This window comes from Musca vetustissima, unplaced genomic scaffold (assembly GCF_032173495.1).
Source record: "Musca vetustissima isolate MV318-11 ecotype Yass unplaced genomic scaffold, APGP_CSIRO_Mvet_v1 utg41211, whole genome shotgun sequence".
Classification (NCBI taxonomy): Eukaryota; Metazoa; Arthropoda; class Insecta; order Diptera; family Muscidae; genus Musca; species Musca vetustissima.
Genome location: NW_026884785.1, coordinates 26,525 through 42,434, shown reverse-complemented (window position 1 = coordinate 42,434; position 15,910 = coordinate 26,525). Strand labels below are relative to the sequence as shown.

Genomic DNA, 15,910 nt, shown 5'->3' with positions numbered 1-15,910 from the left:
ACAAATTTATTGATGAAAATTGATATAAAACACTCCCAAGTAGAATAAATATGAAATTTGTTATTGATACGTCAAGTATTTTTGTCTATACAATGGTTAAAATCAGATAATTGTTGGCAAAATACTTTCTTCACATTTTTTCGAATGATATATAGGGACTTTGGTGCACCATTTACATGATATCGGACGAAACTATATATGGGAGCTATATCTAAATCTGGACCGATTTTCACAAAACTTGGCAGACATCATTCAATTCAGTACGTTATACTAAATTTCGTGCAAATCGACAGATATATAGGGTCTTTGGTGGACCATTTACCTTAAATCGGACGAATATATCTATATGGGAGCTATATCTAAGTCTGAACCGATTTTTCCCAATTTCAATAGGGTTCGTCCTTGGGCCAATCAAGTTAGCTGTGCCAAATTTCATCCAAATCGGATTATTGTTTACAATTTGCATAAATCGACTCATAAAGTGATTCTATGCATATTCTCAAAAGGAACTATGGGTCTATCTCGTTTCCTTGTGCCTGTTGCAAACATATGCACAAAGACATAATACCCTGTACCACCTTGCGGTGAAGGGTATAAAAATGGGTACATTTTTCGGAAGCTAAATCTTTGAATATTTAAGTTAACGGTTATTATAGAAGTGTTTATTTTGGTTGCTTGGGTTGTTAAAAGCTAGGATTAACTGTTGTTTTTATATAAATAGAGACAATATGAAGTTTATAGCTATCCACGCCTTTAGTACTTAGTTCATATAAATTGTCAATTTTTGTTGAATTTAATTGAAATTTAAAGATTTTTATGCCAAAAAGGGTAAAATTCTCAAGACCCACTATATGGGAGGTATACCAAATCTTGGTCCGATCTATCCAGTTTTTTGTTATTTGCTTTCCAGACATAAGTAGATAAAAATTGCCAATTTACATTGAATTTGGTTGAAAATTAAAGATTTTATAGGCCAAAAAGGGTAAAATTCTCAAGTCCCACCATATGGGTGGTATATCAAATCTTGGTCCGATCTGTTTGCCTGTTGATCTTTTTTTTGTCTGTTGATCTTTAGGCCAATAATAAGCACTTGTACCAAATTTCATCAACCTACGATAACTACGTTCTATTTTTGGCCGTTGTAAATATGAACTCGCGACATTGTGTGTCGTATAGTCGGCCCCGTCCGACTTTTAAAGTTTCCTTACAGGTTTTATTTTTTCTTCTTCGTTACGTCTTGTCTCGTATCATAGGACAACCGTATACAATGTTAAAAATTCGTTTGGGCTTGTTGTTCGTATCGACACTTGCTTGTATTTAGCATTTATATCGAAATAATTTGGAAAATACATATGGGAATTTTGTAATTTTCTTAGGAGGATACAATTTTTTTTGTCAAAGAGAGAGAGAGAGAGAGAGAGAGGGAAAATAAACGCAAGTAGTAAAGTAGGAGAATAGTTTTAATATTAATGAAATGTTTAAATTGTTTAATGGTGGATTTCTCATGATTATAAAATTTTTTGCTTGTGTTCAAAGCGATGTACATGTAAAATATGGGAAAAATTACAATTTCCCAGTTTCCGAATAAATATGGTGTAGGGTATTAAAAGTTCTGTCTGGATTTTTCACTTGTTACAATTAAATCAAACTTTCTAAAGAATTGAAACTCTATGCAGATATATCGCCAATTTTTTTACCAAAAACTGCTCATCAATAAATATCTGTAAATTGGTAAAAGTTACAAAAAATCGTACTTTAACATAATATGAACAATGTACCAAACAATTTTTAGATATGTCTCTCTTTATTACCATGATTCTTGGGAGTAACATCAGTTCTATTGTGATGTCACGTGAATCGATTAATTAATTTTACCACTGAATATTACATTTACATTTTTGTAGAAATTAGAGAAATCGAAAATGACTGGAATTCTCAAAAGTCTTGCCGTTTTTCGGTTATTGATACCACGAATTGATGTTAACCTGATCTGGGCATATTAAAAACGCATTACATTAATAATTAATTAATTTTCTCTATTTATTATTCTTACAGGTCTACATTGTCGGACATATACCACCTGGTTCTGATGAACGTCATATTGGCCTACAGCAAAATGGTCATACCACATTCACCGAGAGCAACAACAAACGTTATCTGGAATTAGTAAGGAAATATTCATCAATTATTCAGGGCCAATTTTTCGGCCACTTACATTCCGACTCATTTCGAATAATATACGATGACAAAGGTATGTATGTGTGTTGAACGCCAGTTTGTTTCTTCTTAATGTCATCTGATTGTATGTTTGTATATATGCGTGCGTGTGTGCGTAATTTGTGGCTGTTATAAAATATAATAGTTTTGAATGAATGGTAATGAATATGAAATCAATTTATTGACTCTCTTCACGCCAGTGTACTAACCACATCAACAACTATTGCCAATATGTATGCAAATATTTATTGAAAATGACAAATATTTATTTAAAATGGTTTAACCTCACCCGAGGCACAAAGGTTACATTGGGGTGGCTAACAATGGCAAAATCCTCCACAAATATGCATATGGGGAAGTATATTTGTGCTCCTTGCCCCCAGTACGAATAGATATTTATCTTCATTTGGGTTGGCATTGTAGTGTTTGTATACAAATATAAATATATGAATTCATGTATAGTTGTTCGCATGTACGTTGCTAAAATTATCATAAATATTGAACAGTCCAGATATTGTAACCTGTGGTCATATTTATACAATCGTTTTCGTGGTATTCTCTTCCATGGATATGCTTCCATCATTCATTGAAATAAAATTCTCGTTATTAGGGTGTACACACATCAAATAGAAAAGAAAACATTTTACCTCAAAATATTCATCACAGACGACATGAAATATATATAAGTATTTTCAATCGTTTTAATGTTTTACATTTAAAATGGATCGGTTTATATTGAAAATGGATTTGGTATAGGCCACATATAACGACATCTCCTCATTTTCGGTATTTTGATGATTTCATTCATATTGTAAATAAACACTTTTCCAGGTCCCAAAGTCTTAAGAAGTATTTTTCATATAAATCCATACTCTTATAGCGAACTACGGATACAACGAACTATGTTTATAACGAACCATTTATTCGGTTCCAACATTCAGTTTTCATATATTTTAATTTGGTTATAACGAACTTGCTACAAATGTACCTAATACTTTTACAAAAAATGTCAGCTGTAATTTGACGGACGGGCATGTGGTATGCAGTGAGATCCCAAAATACCACATTACAGCAAAGTCGGTTGAAAAACGTGTCCAAAATACTCAAAATACCGAATATTGATGGGTACCGAATATTGAGGGGTACCGAATATTGGCTGTGCAAAATTTCATAGCTCTATCCTAAATATTGCGATCTCTATCGTGATTTCAACAGGGATTGTAATTTGTCATTCCGGGTTCCTTGTGGTATAAACAAATTATTAAAAAAAGGATCTTCAAAATTTTCAACTTCAATGTCCGTACATTGATATTTTCCAGTGTATAAACATAACCTGACAGATCACTCAAATGAGAATTATGGCCAACTCGGTTGGAAATCCGCTTCCTAAATGGTCCATATTAAAACCAGTAAAGAAAGTAGTAAAGTCGGGCTGGGCCGACTATATGATACCCTCCACAACTTTGGGTATACTGGGTTATATCTATATCTGAACCGATTTCAAGCAAACCTGCCAGAGATTAATTTTTATTAACTTCAGTACGCTGTGTCAATCGGCCTAGCTATGGATCTTTAGTGCACAATTTACTTAAAACCATCACATCATTCTAGACTTAATGTAGTACGCTATGCCAAAATTCTTGCCAATCAAAAGACTTGCAGGGACATTGGTGCACCATTTACCTGAAATCGGGCGAAACTATATATGGAAAATGTATATAAATCTGAACCGATTTTCACGAAACTTAGCACACATCATTCTAGACCTAATTCAGTGGGATATACCAAATTTCGTGCAAATCGAAAGATATATAGGGACTTTGGTACACCATTTACCTTAAATCGGGCGAAACTACATATGGGCGCTATATCAAAATCTGATCCGATTTTCACGAAACTTAGCACACATCATTCTAGACCTAATTCAGTAGGCTATACCAAATTTCGTGCAAATCAAACCATTTTCAGGGACTTTGGTGCACCATTTACTTAAAATCGGCCAAAACTATATATGGGAGCTATATCTAAATCTGAACCGATTTTCACGAAACTAGGCACATATCATTCTGGACCTAATTCAGTACCCTAAGCCAAATTTCGTGCAAATCGAAAGATATATAGGTACTTTGGTGCCCGGTTAACTTAAATCAGACGAAAATATATATGGGAGCTATATTTAAATCTGAACCGATTTTCACGAAACTTAGCAAACATCATTCTGGACCTAATTCAGTACGCTATGCCTAATTTCGTGCAAATCGAAAGATGTATAGGTACTTTGGTGCCTATATCGGACGAAAATATATATGGGAGCTATATCTAAATCTGAACCGATGTTCACCAATTTTAATAGGCTTCGTCCTTGGGCCAAATAAGTGACTTGTGCCAAATTTCATAATACCCTGTACCACAGTGTGGTGAAGGGTATAAATAGATTATGGTACTCTATAGGAAAATGTATTGATATTCAGTAAGAAGTCTTTCTTTTGTACGAAGATGTTCCTGTATTTCATAAAATAGCTTTATAGTTATCTAAAAGATGGCTCCCGAATCTTCAAATAAGAAAACCTTCTGATTTTCAAGAACATTCACACACATCATTCTAGATACAATTCCGGTTATCATATAAAAATTTCAAATAAGCAAATTCTGGAAAATATATAAGAAGACTTTGGCATAAAAGAAGACCTTTTACATAAAATCTGGTCTTCTATATATGAAGAGCTATATCTAAAAGACCTTCTGGTCTTTAGATCAGATGATGTTTTGATATACTATGAATATGAAATCTTTCTGGTTCTGGACGTTTTTGTATTCCATAAAATATCTTTCTAGTAATATAAAAGATAAGTTTCTGATATTCAAATAAGAAGACCTTCTGGTTTTCAAATAAAAAGTACCTTCTAATCGTCAAATAAGAAAACTATGTATTTCTCTGGTCTTCTATAATAAGACCATCTTGTTTTCTTTAAAAAATACTTTTTGATATTTTAAAAGAACCCCCTGTAATGTTCTATAAGAAGGTGTTCTGGTAGTCTATAAAAAGACTTTCAGGTCTTATGTAAGGTAACCTTCTAAAGTTTTAATAGAAGTCAGAAGTCTTCTATTAGAAGACATTCTTATCTTCTATTATAAAATTTGTTTATATTTTTTAAACCCTTCTGTGTGTCTATAGTGAGACTTTTGGGTCTTCTATTAGAAGACTCTCTCGTTTTTTTATAATCAGGCACTCCTGGTCTATAATATGGTCGTCCTCCAATAGGTTTCTAGTTAATCCATTTCTCCATAAGTTTCGCCTCTTGGTTATGCCAACATATATAATTTATATTTATTATCGTTATTATGTTACATCATTCAATTCCATTCAGACTAGCATACTTATATAAATGAATAAATACGGTAGTATATATTATACCCTCGGTTAGGGAATTTCCGTTTCTCATTTTTCCTGTTCCATGGTTAACCACGTCACAAATTGCTCCATGAAGACGCCAACGTCATATCGTTCAACATGGTATCCCCCCGGTGTTGGGCAATCAACATCATTTATTCGAAATTATTCTGTATGTTTGTTTGGGCATTGACTCTGAACTGGTGGACCGGATTGACCATAAATATTTGGGTGTGTGTGTGTGTATTTATACTAGCCTGTGTATACTTCTTGTGAATATACAACAAAAATGTACAACAGAATTGTATTTTACACTGACTTCTTTCAGTGTGTTAAGTAATGAATGCAACATTTACACAATGGAGAAGCGATTCATTCATTCATTTATCCATTGAAGCTGTGGAGGGCAAAAATTGATATTGCGGGCGAGTAAATATGTAAATGAATATGTGCGATTGTCCATTAGGATGTGTTTCGTATGCACAAAGTGATTCTTATTGATGTTGTGCTGGGTACTTTGCATTACTGTGGTTGTTATGCTGTGTTTTTTGCATCATCATTGCTGTAGTTGGTCGAGTGCGAGCATTACACAATGTGTTGTTACGGAATGGCAATTATTATATTGGAAAAACCTCACGAACAAATTCATCGACGCTTAGATGGTCAGTTAGTGGGAAAAGGAGAGGAACTAATCTCTAGCTGACTACTTCTCATTGTAGTCGATTGTTGGAGTATGTGTGCGTCCGTCTATTGAATCCTATAAATTTTCCAATCTGTGTTTGCACACTATTTATATGGAAATGTAGTCAAATCGAAATATGTGCCCATGACTGAATTGGGAAGCTGAACAAATGTAAATAACGAACAATTAGACGTTGCGTTGACAATAATCAACAGTACGAAATAAATGAATTCCTGTCGGATTGAATTTATGACTTGGACGAACTGGTATACATTCAGATCGGAATAATCCATACACAATTAGTAATTCAAAGGCAAATTTTGGATACTCAATACGAGATTTTCTCCGGAAACTACAAATACAACATTTAAACACTAATCCGATTTAAAACAAAATTTATCATAGTCATATCTAGGTTATGTATCACGTTTGATGTAAAAAATAAGGAAATTAAAACTATCAGATTTATATTCAGGTGCATAATAGTGTAAATGATTTGAACAATATGCCCATGTAAGTTATGAGAAATACTGGCTAACCAATAATCATCGAAACGGCAGAAGCTAAAATCTATATATTTTGTGATTTAGTATTAACGTCTAGGCCGAGTCCTGGTCCAGCTTTTCGTCCTTATTTTCTCACGCCGTACACTAAATATCATAAGAGAGATTTTTTGCCTCCAAATCTTATGTCGTTTTTTATATCAATTTTAATCAACCGATTAACCTTATATGCATATCATTTTAAATCTAAAATCTCGCTAGTCTTATGGAATTAATCATATTGAACGTTGCTTCCTTATTCTTCAGCAAATTACACAAACAAGTTCTTTAAACACTTCATATGAAATAAAATGAATTTAATAACATCATAAAGTAGTTATCTTCAATGAAGCTAAACAAACAGCATTGTTCATGCCAATATGCTATTCGGATCATACAAAATTATATGAATGTGCTATCAACACGCTATGATGGCTTCTTGAATACAGAATATTGTTCTGAAGCACGTATAAGAATAGAAAACTCATTTGTTTGTAGAATTAATGTGATATTATCGGAATATTATTATCGTTGTCGCCTATCATATATTTTGTCAAGTTAAAAGGTTATACTGAAGTGTTCGGCATATTCTGTCCACAATTAATTTCAAACTATTTATTTTTGATACCTAACGGCGGCATGTTTGGGTTATTCTTTCTTAAAATGATAATTTTTTCTACATTACATATTTTCTATTTATAGTAGTCTTCTAAAGAGAATCTGCTAAATATCTTCAAATAAAGAAAGGCTTATGAAATTTCATATTTCCTTTAAGCAAGATTTACACCATAGAATATTTCTCCATAAACTATAATTACCACATATTTTTTATTAGTCTTAAAATTACAGCAAAATTTATAGTAGCAGAGCTAATGATTTGGAAGAACGAACCAACAAAGATCCTATGTTTGCTATTGAAGTATTCAACACAATTGAAGTATTCAAAAACTGATTCCAAATAAACTTCATTCAGCCGGTCAGAACATTTTATACCCTCCACCGTGAGTTGGATACCCAAAATACCCACAAGAGATCGGGGCATCCCAGAGAAAACTCATGGATAGGACTTTAAATACACCAAAAAATATTAAAACCAGTGAGCGGAACAGTATAGTCGGACGGGGCCGACCATACGATACCCTACACAACTACCACGGAACTCTATCATTCTGTGGATGTTTATTTCGAACCTGGACAATATTTCGTGCTATTTGCTCCCTCTAGCCCGATTAGATGTCAACAGCATCTGACATATTTTCCGAATATTACTATTCATATTTAGTACAGATTCCGTTCACCGTGGGTTGTGTTGCGATTTTCGGGCTATTATTGGCATTGACTCGAAAAAAAAAACAAAAAAAAATAGTATTCGGTCCACTTCATTCCATAATTATAATCTGATCATCACCGAAAGTTATAGGCGTTGTCCTTGACCATAACTGGAACTTCATGGAAAATTTCAAAGCGATCAGCGCTATATTTCCGCCCTCTAGTGTGGTAATTGGTTATAAATGCGTTATTTAAGTCCTTGACCATATAATTGGTATCAATTTAAAGGTCTGGTCAAATATATACTTACAAATTTTGTAAACACAAAAGTTTAAAATATTGCGATCTTTAAAAACAGGTATGCTTATTCTTTGGCCCGATCCCCTTCTCCATTTAAAAATTCGCGAAGTTTGGGCCTTAATTGCGGCCTCTAGAGCAACCACAAAACCGACAAAAATTATGTATTTGGTCCAATTCATCCCCAATAGGGGTCTTCGTTGGACTGAACCCTTCCTACATGCAAAATTTCGTGAAGATTGGTCCATAACTGTGTCCTGTATCGTGTTTACAAATTATAATGGACAGACGGACGGACGGACACACATGTCTAGATCGACTCAGCTAGTCGAGATATGACGATCGGTATACTTAAAGGTAGGCTAGGACCAATATTTCGCGGCGTTACAAACTCTTGGGGCTGCACAAAGCTATAATACCCTGACAACATTGTTGTGTAGGGTATAAAAATATTTCCAAACACGTCAATTTTGTGCACAGTTTTTCAAAATTGAAAGATCATGCTTTGATATGTCATCCTTCACTTGACTTTTCCATGGAATTCGTGGCCTTCCCTTTCTGCGGGAACCATCAGTATGCTCGCTTTTATACGACCTTTTGCCCCGTCATACACCATTCGCCTAGCCATCTGACTATGTCGATGGTACGACTCGTTGTTCATTCGACGCCTATATCCTCCTTCGACGCAGATCGTGACGTAGATCTTCCGGAGAATCTTTCTCTTAAACACTCCAAGAGCTGCCTCATCTGCTTGCGTAGCCTATGCAGAGTCTTGTAGCGTGTGAGTTTGGAATGGCGATAGTTGGCTTTGTTTCTAAATTGCTTACTTAGACCATAGTACCTGTTGGCCAACACTATTTTTCTCCGAATGATGTCATTAGTTTTTTATGGCGGTACCGAGGTACATACAATCTCTGACAGCCTCGAAGCGGTAGTTTTCAAGTTCCACAGTTGGTTCGAGTCTACTGGACGCTTGAGTGTTGATACCATCCGCTTGTCCTTCTCTTCATTTACTGCCAAGGTGGATGTTACGGCTCGCAATGTTCGACCCGTCGCGTAGATGTCATCGGCGTAGGCAAGTAACATGTGTTTTTCCGTATAGAGAGTTCAATTTCTGTTCACATTTACCCGTCATATGACCTTTTCCAGCAGGATGTTAAAAAGGTCACACGACAAACTGTCACATTGTCTGAAGCGTTCGGTATTGAAGGTCGTCTATGACTTTAACTGCTGACCTTGTGCCGGTTAAAGTTATGCAGCATAGCCGTATTAGTAGAAATTCCGGACGCACTCTTGGCTTCAAGCACCTCTAAGTGAATTGGACTGCCGACAAATAGGTGGAATGTGTCGATTATTTTTTGTTGGTCTTTTCCAAGAGCAGTGTGAACATTTGGACTAAAGTCGAGTTTTCAGGTCCGAAGCTACATTGGTATTGTCCAATAATGTCATCAGTCGTTCATACAACATGGTGTGTAGCACTTTATATGGGATTGTTGGGAGACTTATTCCTCTATAGTTGGAACATATCGTCTTGTCTACTTTTTGTGCACGAGACACAGGATGCTGAGGTTAAAATCATTGGATATGCATTCCTCTAGTCAAATTCCTCTTATTTCGGCAGCTACAACCAATCGACACCTGCTGATTTATTAATCTTCAGTCGTTATATTGTTATTCTCATTGTACCTTGGTTAGGTGGTATGCAATCTATACCGTCATCTCTTAATGTTTCACCACCACTATTTGATACCAGAAGTTTTGCAAAATGCTCCTTCTAGATCCTTAGCACGTTATTTGCAACTGTCAAGAGGTTTCCATCTTCTTCGCTACAGGAGGATGTGCCTGCACCAAAGCCTTCGGTTAGGTGTTTTACTCGTTGGAAACATTTCCGCATTTCCTTCTGGCTTCTGTACATCTCGATTTTCTCCCGCTTTTTTGCTGAAAATACGTCTCTCCTGTCTCCTTTCCTCCTGATAATTCTTTTTCGCATAACGTTTTGCTACTATCTGCAGGGTTGCTTTATACGCTGCGTCGATCGGCAAAGTTGATTTAATGCTGTTCGGATTGGTGATTGTCGGGTCGGTCGGATATATAACTACAAACAGTATCCCGAATCCTCTGTGTGTAACAGGAAATCGAAAACATTATGAGGAACAGTAATCCGAAGCATCTGTGCATATGTATTAATGTAGGCGCCACAATGGGAAGCCACCAAAAAGAATTGCGAACGATCGTATGTGCAATGAACATCACAACACAAAATAGCAAGCCGATGCAATGACAAACCGCCCTTAGTGATGAAACTGAAATGCTTATCATTGCTGTGTAACAACATGAATGAGAATTAGAAGACGCGGCTAAATGTCAATGCTTTCGTTGTTGATACTCATGGGGACGTCATTCGTTGCTATGGTAGATGGAGCGATCGTAGGTGATGCTATATGTTTGTGACTTTTGTCACGCTTTGTCAGTGTTGAACCGAAGTAAATGGGGAATTCCGTAAAAGTGTAACTGAGAGATCATAATCAAAAATTACTGACGGAAAGAGAAAAAAATAATGTTTCTTTGGTGTTACAGTTTCCAACCTTAGTATCCGTTATGTGATATTTAATTTTCTGGGAGTATAAACATCTTATTTTTTGAAGTTTTTGGCTTAAATTTGACATTCTATGTATTTACACAAACGTGAGACATACTTTTTATATGCCAAACTTCAAAACAGAAAGCTAACCCAAAATAGATTGATGCAAAGGACACGATAAAATTAATATTGACTGCATATAGGAAACACTCTGTCGTTTGGGTGGTGTACCGAAATGTTACACTGTTATTCCCCAAATCACATTTCATTGTCATTACTCAAAATGTTTTGATTACAAATTCTATTTTCTAAAGTAACTTCGATTTGATTGTCGAATTCCGTGATGTACCGACAACTGATTAAATTAAGAACGAACATTCATTTACCACTCAAAAAAATTGCAATCAATAAATTTAATAATCTTAGGTTTGTTTAAGAATAGCAATCGAAGCAATTCATAATACTGTGTTTTTTTTCTTTTTTCATTATTCCGAAACAGTGGGAGTTCACAAAAAATTTGTAAACAAAAGAAAAGTGTTATTTTTTTACTTTTTTAAGTAAAGAATAGAAAGTATGGCCTTGGGAATTTAATGGTTGGTATTTAAAGTGGGGAAAATATTTTCAGTAAATTCTATTCCAAGAAATTTAATTTAGGGAACTAACGTATGATTGAAAGGTGTATCGGGGGTTGAACCGATTTGAATTCATTAAAAGTGGTTTTAATTAAAATCAAATAAAAATATTTAAAATTAGTGGGGGCTTCTAGGAGAAAACTCATTTTATGACAGGACCTTGAGCATACCGATAAATATTATTGAAATTCTCAAAATATTTAATACCATATTAAACGTGGATCAATATGGTAGAAAGAACTTTAACATAAAACCAGTAAGGAAGGTACTAAAGTCGTACTGGGCCAACAATATGATACCCTTCACCACTATACAAGAGATTCATTTATATTAACTTCAGAACATTGTACAAAATTGTGTGTCAATCGTACAAACTTTGGGTACCACATATCAATCTAAATTCATTTCATTACACTATGCCAAATTTTGTGCAAATCGATATATATATATATATATATATAGGGACTTTGGTGTACCATTTACGAAAAATCGGAGGAAAATATATATGGGAGCTATATCTAAATCGTAATCTATTTTCACGAAACTTAGCACATCTCAGTTTAGAATCAGATCAGTAGGCTATGCCAAATTTCGTGCAAATCGAACGATATATAAATTTTACATAAAATCCATCGAAAATATATAAGGGGGCTATATCAAAATTTGAACTGATTTTCGCTAAACTTAACACACATCTTTATGGACCGAATTTAGTATGCTGTGCCAAATTTCGTGAATAGATATATAGGGACTTTCGTGCACCATTTATATTTAAAGGGATGAAAATATATATGGGAGCTATATCTAAATCTGATCCGATTTTCTTCAATTTCAATAGGGTTCGTTCTTGGGCCAAATAAGTATCTTGTGTCAAATTTCATCCAAATCGGATCATAAATTCAATCTGTACTTTGGTTATAATTTAACATGGACAGACAGACGGACGGACATGCATAAATTGACTCAGAAAGTGATTGCGTGCTTATTCTCAAAAGAAACCATATGTCTATTTCGCTTCCTTTTGCCTGCTACAAACATACGTACAAAGACATAATACACTGTACGGCAGTGTGGTGAAGGGCATAATTAAACTAGGCTCATTGACTTATATTGACCAGTAAGGAAAGTAATAAAGTCGGACGGGGCCGACTATATGATACCCTTCACCACTATGGGTATATTAAACAGGACTATTAACATGAAATTGGATGAAATAAAATATGTGATATTTATTTAAATGTGAATCTACCTAGATCTATTCATAAAGTATGTAAATCGACTTCATTTCATTTGAAATAAATAGGTCATCCGTTGGACTATTTCTGTACTTCCAGAAAACGCAACTACATAATTCTATGCTCAATTTTGTGCGTTGTGCAAAATTTGATGTCAATCTGACTAACATGAGGAGTTTGATGCCCAATTTACTTGAAATATGGCGAAAATATATATAGAAACTCTATCCAAATATTAAGCGATCTCAAACAAACTTGTCACAGGTTAGGTTATACTAACTTCAGAACGTTTTGTTCCTATCAGCATATTGGTTCCTTGGTGCGTCAATTACTTAAAATAAATCTATAATAAAATGGAGCTATATCTAAATCTGGACCGATTTTCACGAAACAAGGCAGAAATCACTCTAGGCTCAATTCAGTACGTTATGCCAAATTGCGTGCAAATCGCAGGATATATAGGGACTTTGGTGCACCATTTATATGAAATCGGACGAAACTATATATGGGAGCTATATCTAAATCAGGACCGATTTTCACGAAACTTGGCAGACATCATTCTAGGCTCAATTCAGTACGTTATGCCAAATATCGTGCAAATCGAAAGATATATAGGGACTTTGGGGCACCATTTACATTAAATCGGACGAAACTATATATGGGAGCTATATCTAAAACTGGACCGATTTTCGCGAAACTTGGCAGACATCATTCTAGACTTAATTCAGTACGATTATTCAAATTTTAAAAAAATATAACACTTTTGCTAATAATAACTATGTATGAATATATATTTATTATACTATTTACATATTTTTAATAATGAAATATTAAAATTAAATATTTATTTAATTAATTTAACAAATTAAATAACATAAACATTTTTAATTAAATTTATCTCTTGTTGCTTTTAAAAACGAATAACATTTCGCTTCTAAGAAATTATTCAAAATATTTAAAAAAATCGAGAAAAATAAGTTTTTAATTTGTATTTAAGAAACCCTGGTACACTAGGTACAAGGGCTATTTCCCAACATAAAATGGCAATATTTATTCACTTTTTTTATTCTTAATCTATAAAGTATATTAAAGCCTAATATTCCCACTCCTCAATACCAATTTAATTATAATCAAATAAATCCTCCAGATATTCACTTCATCAATAATTAACAGTGATTAGAAAATTTCATAAATCTTCTACTGTGCATGACCTATCATTTTGATGGCTTGTTGCAGATTGCCAGATGCCATAATCGTACCATCCGTACCGAATATATATATATATTTATAACCCTGGGCTATCATGGCATTGACCCGTGCCTGACAGTTGTTGTACGTTGTTGGTCACATAATGGCAGGACATTTTGTTATTTGTCTAGCAACAATCATTGTCCACGTTTACAATATTTTTGCAAGGAAACGCCTGTGTCCGTGTTTGTGTCGGTGTGTGTGTTTGTGGCAATTGAAGACTCAGAGCAAAGGTTGGAATACCACCTCTAAGGGTTCAACAAATAATATCTATTTTCCTTGGCGTGTCGTCTGCTCTGTGAAGAACTATGTTTCCTTCCCATCCTGGTCGCTTCCGATGTTGAGATTACTCAGCAATTCGTTAGCCTCTTGTTTTTCTGGCCATTCGTCACGTATTCCATAGGCGCCATAATATGACAAACCAACCAAACCAACTTAGAAGCCATAATTCAATTTGTTTGGGCTTAGTTACCACATACTGTGAGTGCCAGCCATCCAACATTCAAATATAGGGAACCAATCGACTAGCAGCCCATCATGGTAAATTTCAAGGAAAAGGATGTGGGTGTGTCTGGTTAGGCAAATGTTATGGCAAAGTTTTTGCATGTCGGCAAATTTACATTGTTTGCGATGCAAAATAAAAAAACTGTTATTTGGTAACACTCACACACATACTCAGACCAAAAGAGATGCCACACAAAAAATTGAGGATGTGGCAAAAGTTGAAGCGGATATGAACTTTTGAACAGAGAGGGAGTGAGGAAGCTAAAGCTGTTAATGGGAATGCACGAATTGAATTTTAATTTCAACAGTTTGTTAAATAAACTGAAATGTGTAAATTTAATGCAAACATTCATTTACAGTTGGGTGCAAAATGAAAATTAATTGTATTGCGTTTTTTACTTATAAAATAAAACATTATTATTGTATTAAACAAAATACCAAAATCAAGCAACGTTTTATTTTATAAACTATGATAAGTGAAGTCGAATCCTACATAAATCGAGAATTGCTATAAAATATCATCCAAAATTAATAGTAAATATAGACCTTAAATACTATTTTTTAAATCAAGTTTTTAATAGATGTCTCAAAAATTTGAAATGTCGTGTCAATCGGACACTAAAATATCTGGAACATTAATTGCAAGAACTCTGAGGAAATTATGTCTGTTACTGAATCTCAGAATATCAGGTTTCTCCTAATGACAAGATTGTTGATGGAATGACAGTCCAACATATATAATATACAGCCCAACGTAAGGTGGAATGTATATTAAAATTTGTCTGTTAGTTTTAACGTTTAACTTTTTAATTAAATTTGAATTTTCAATTGTGTTTCCATTTTCTTTGTAGTTTTGTTCGACACTGTATTTTATCTATTGCATTAATGCAATGCAATTATTAAAGGTGCAGAAATTGAAAGCATATTACACAAATATTAGTTCTTCTACAAATTTTACTTTTTAATTAACCTAATAAAACATGGAGAAATCAACTGAAAAAGTGACTCTACGTATATACCGCAATGTATATGTGGTCATATCTTCTGGTCCTTTGCATATCGACAAAAACATGCACAAAGAAATTATAATTATTATTATAAATAGAACTCATTCTACCCTTTACCACACTGACTGTGGTACAGGGTATTATGTCTTTGTGCATATGTTTGTAATAGGCAAAAGGAAAAAGAGGAGATAGACAAATGGTTCCTTTTGAGAATATCCATAGAATCACTTTCAGAGTCGATTTATCCGAATACGATGAAATTTGGAACAGATCATTTATTTGCCTCAAAGACGAACCCTATTGAA

At 34.2% G+C, this 15,910-nt stretch overlaps 1 protein-coding gene across 1 annotated transcript in view; it reads left to right on the top strand.

The window, feature by feature from the left end:
• Window positions 1-2,055: 2,055 nt before the first annotated feature.
• The window catches only part of LOC133331776 (acid sphingomyelinase-like phosphodiesterase 3b), a gene marked incomplete at both ends in the record, with an annotated part of 35,245 nt that continues 21,390 nt past the window's right edge, over window positions 2,056-15,910 (top strand). The window contains one exon of the mRNA XM_061540150.1: window positions 2,056-2,251. Within this exon, the coding sequence (XP_061396134.1) occupies window positions 2,056-2,251 (196 nt within the window). The remainder of the gene's footprint in view (window positions 2,252-15,910) is intronic.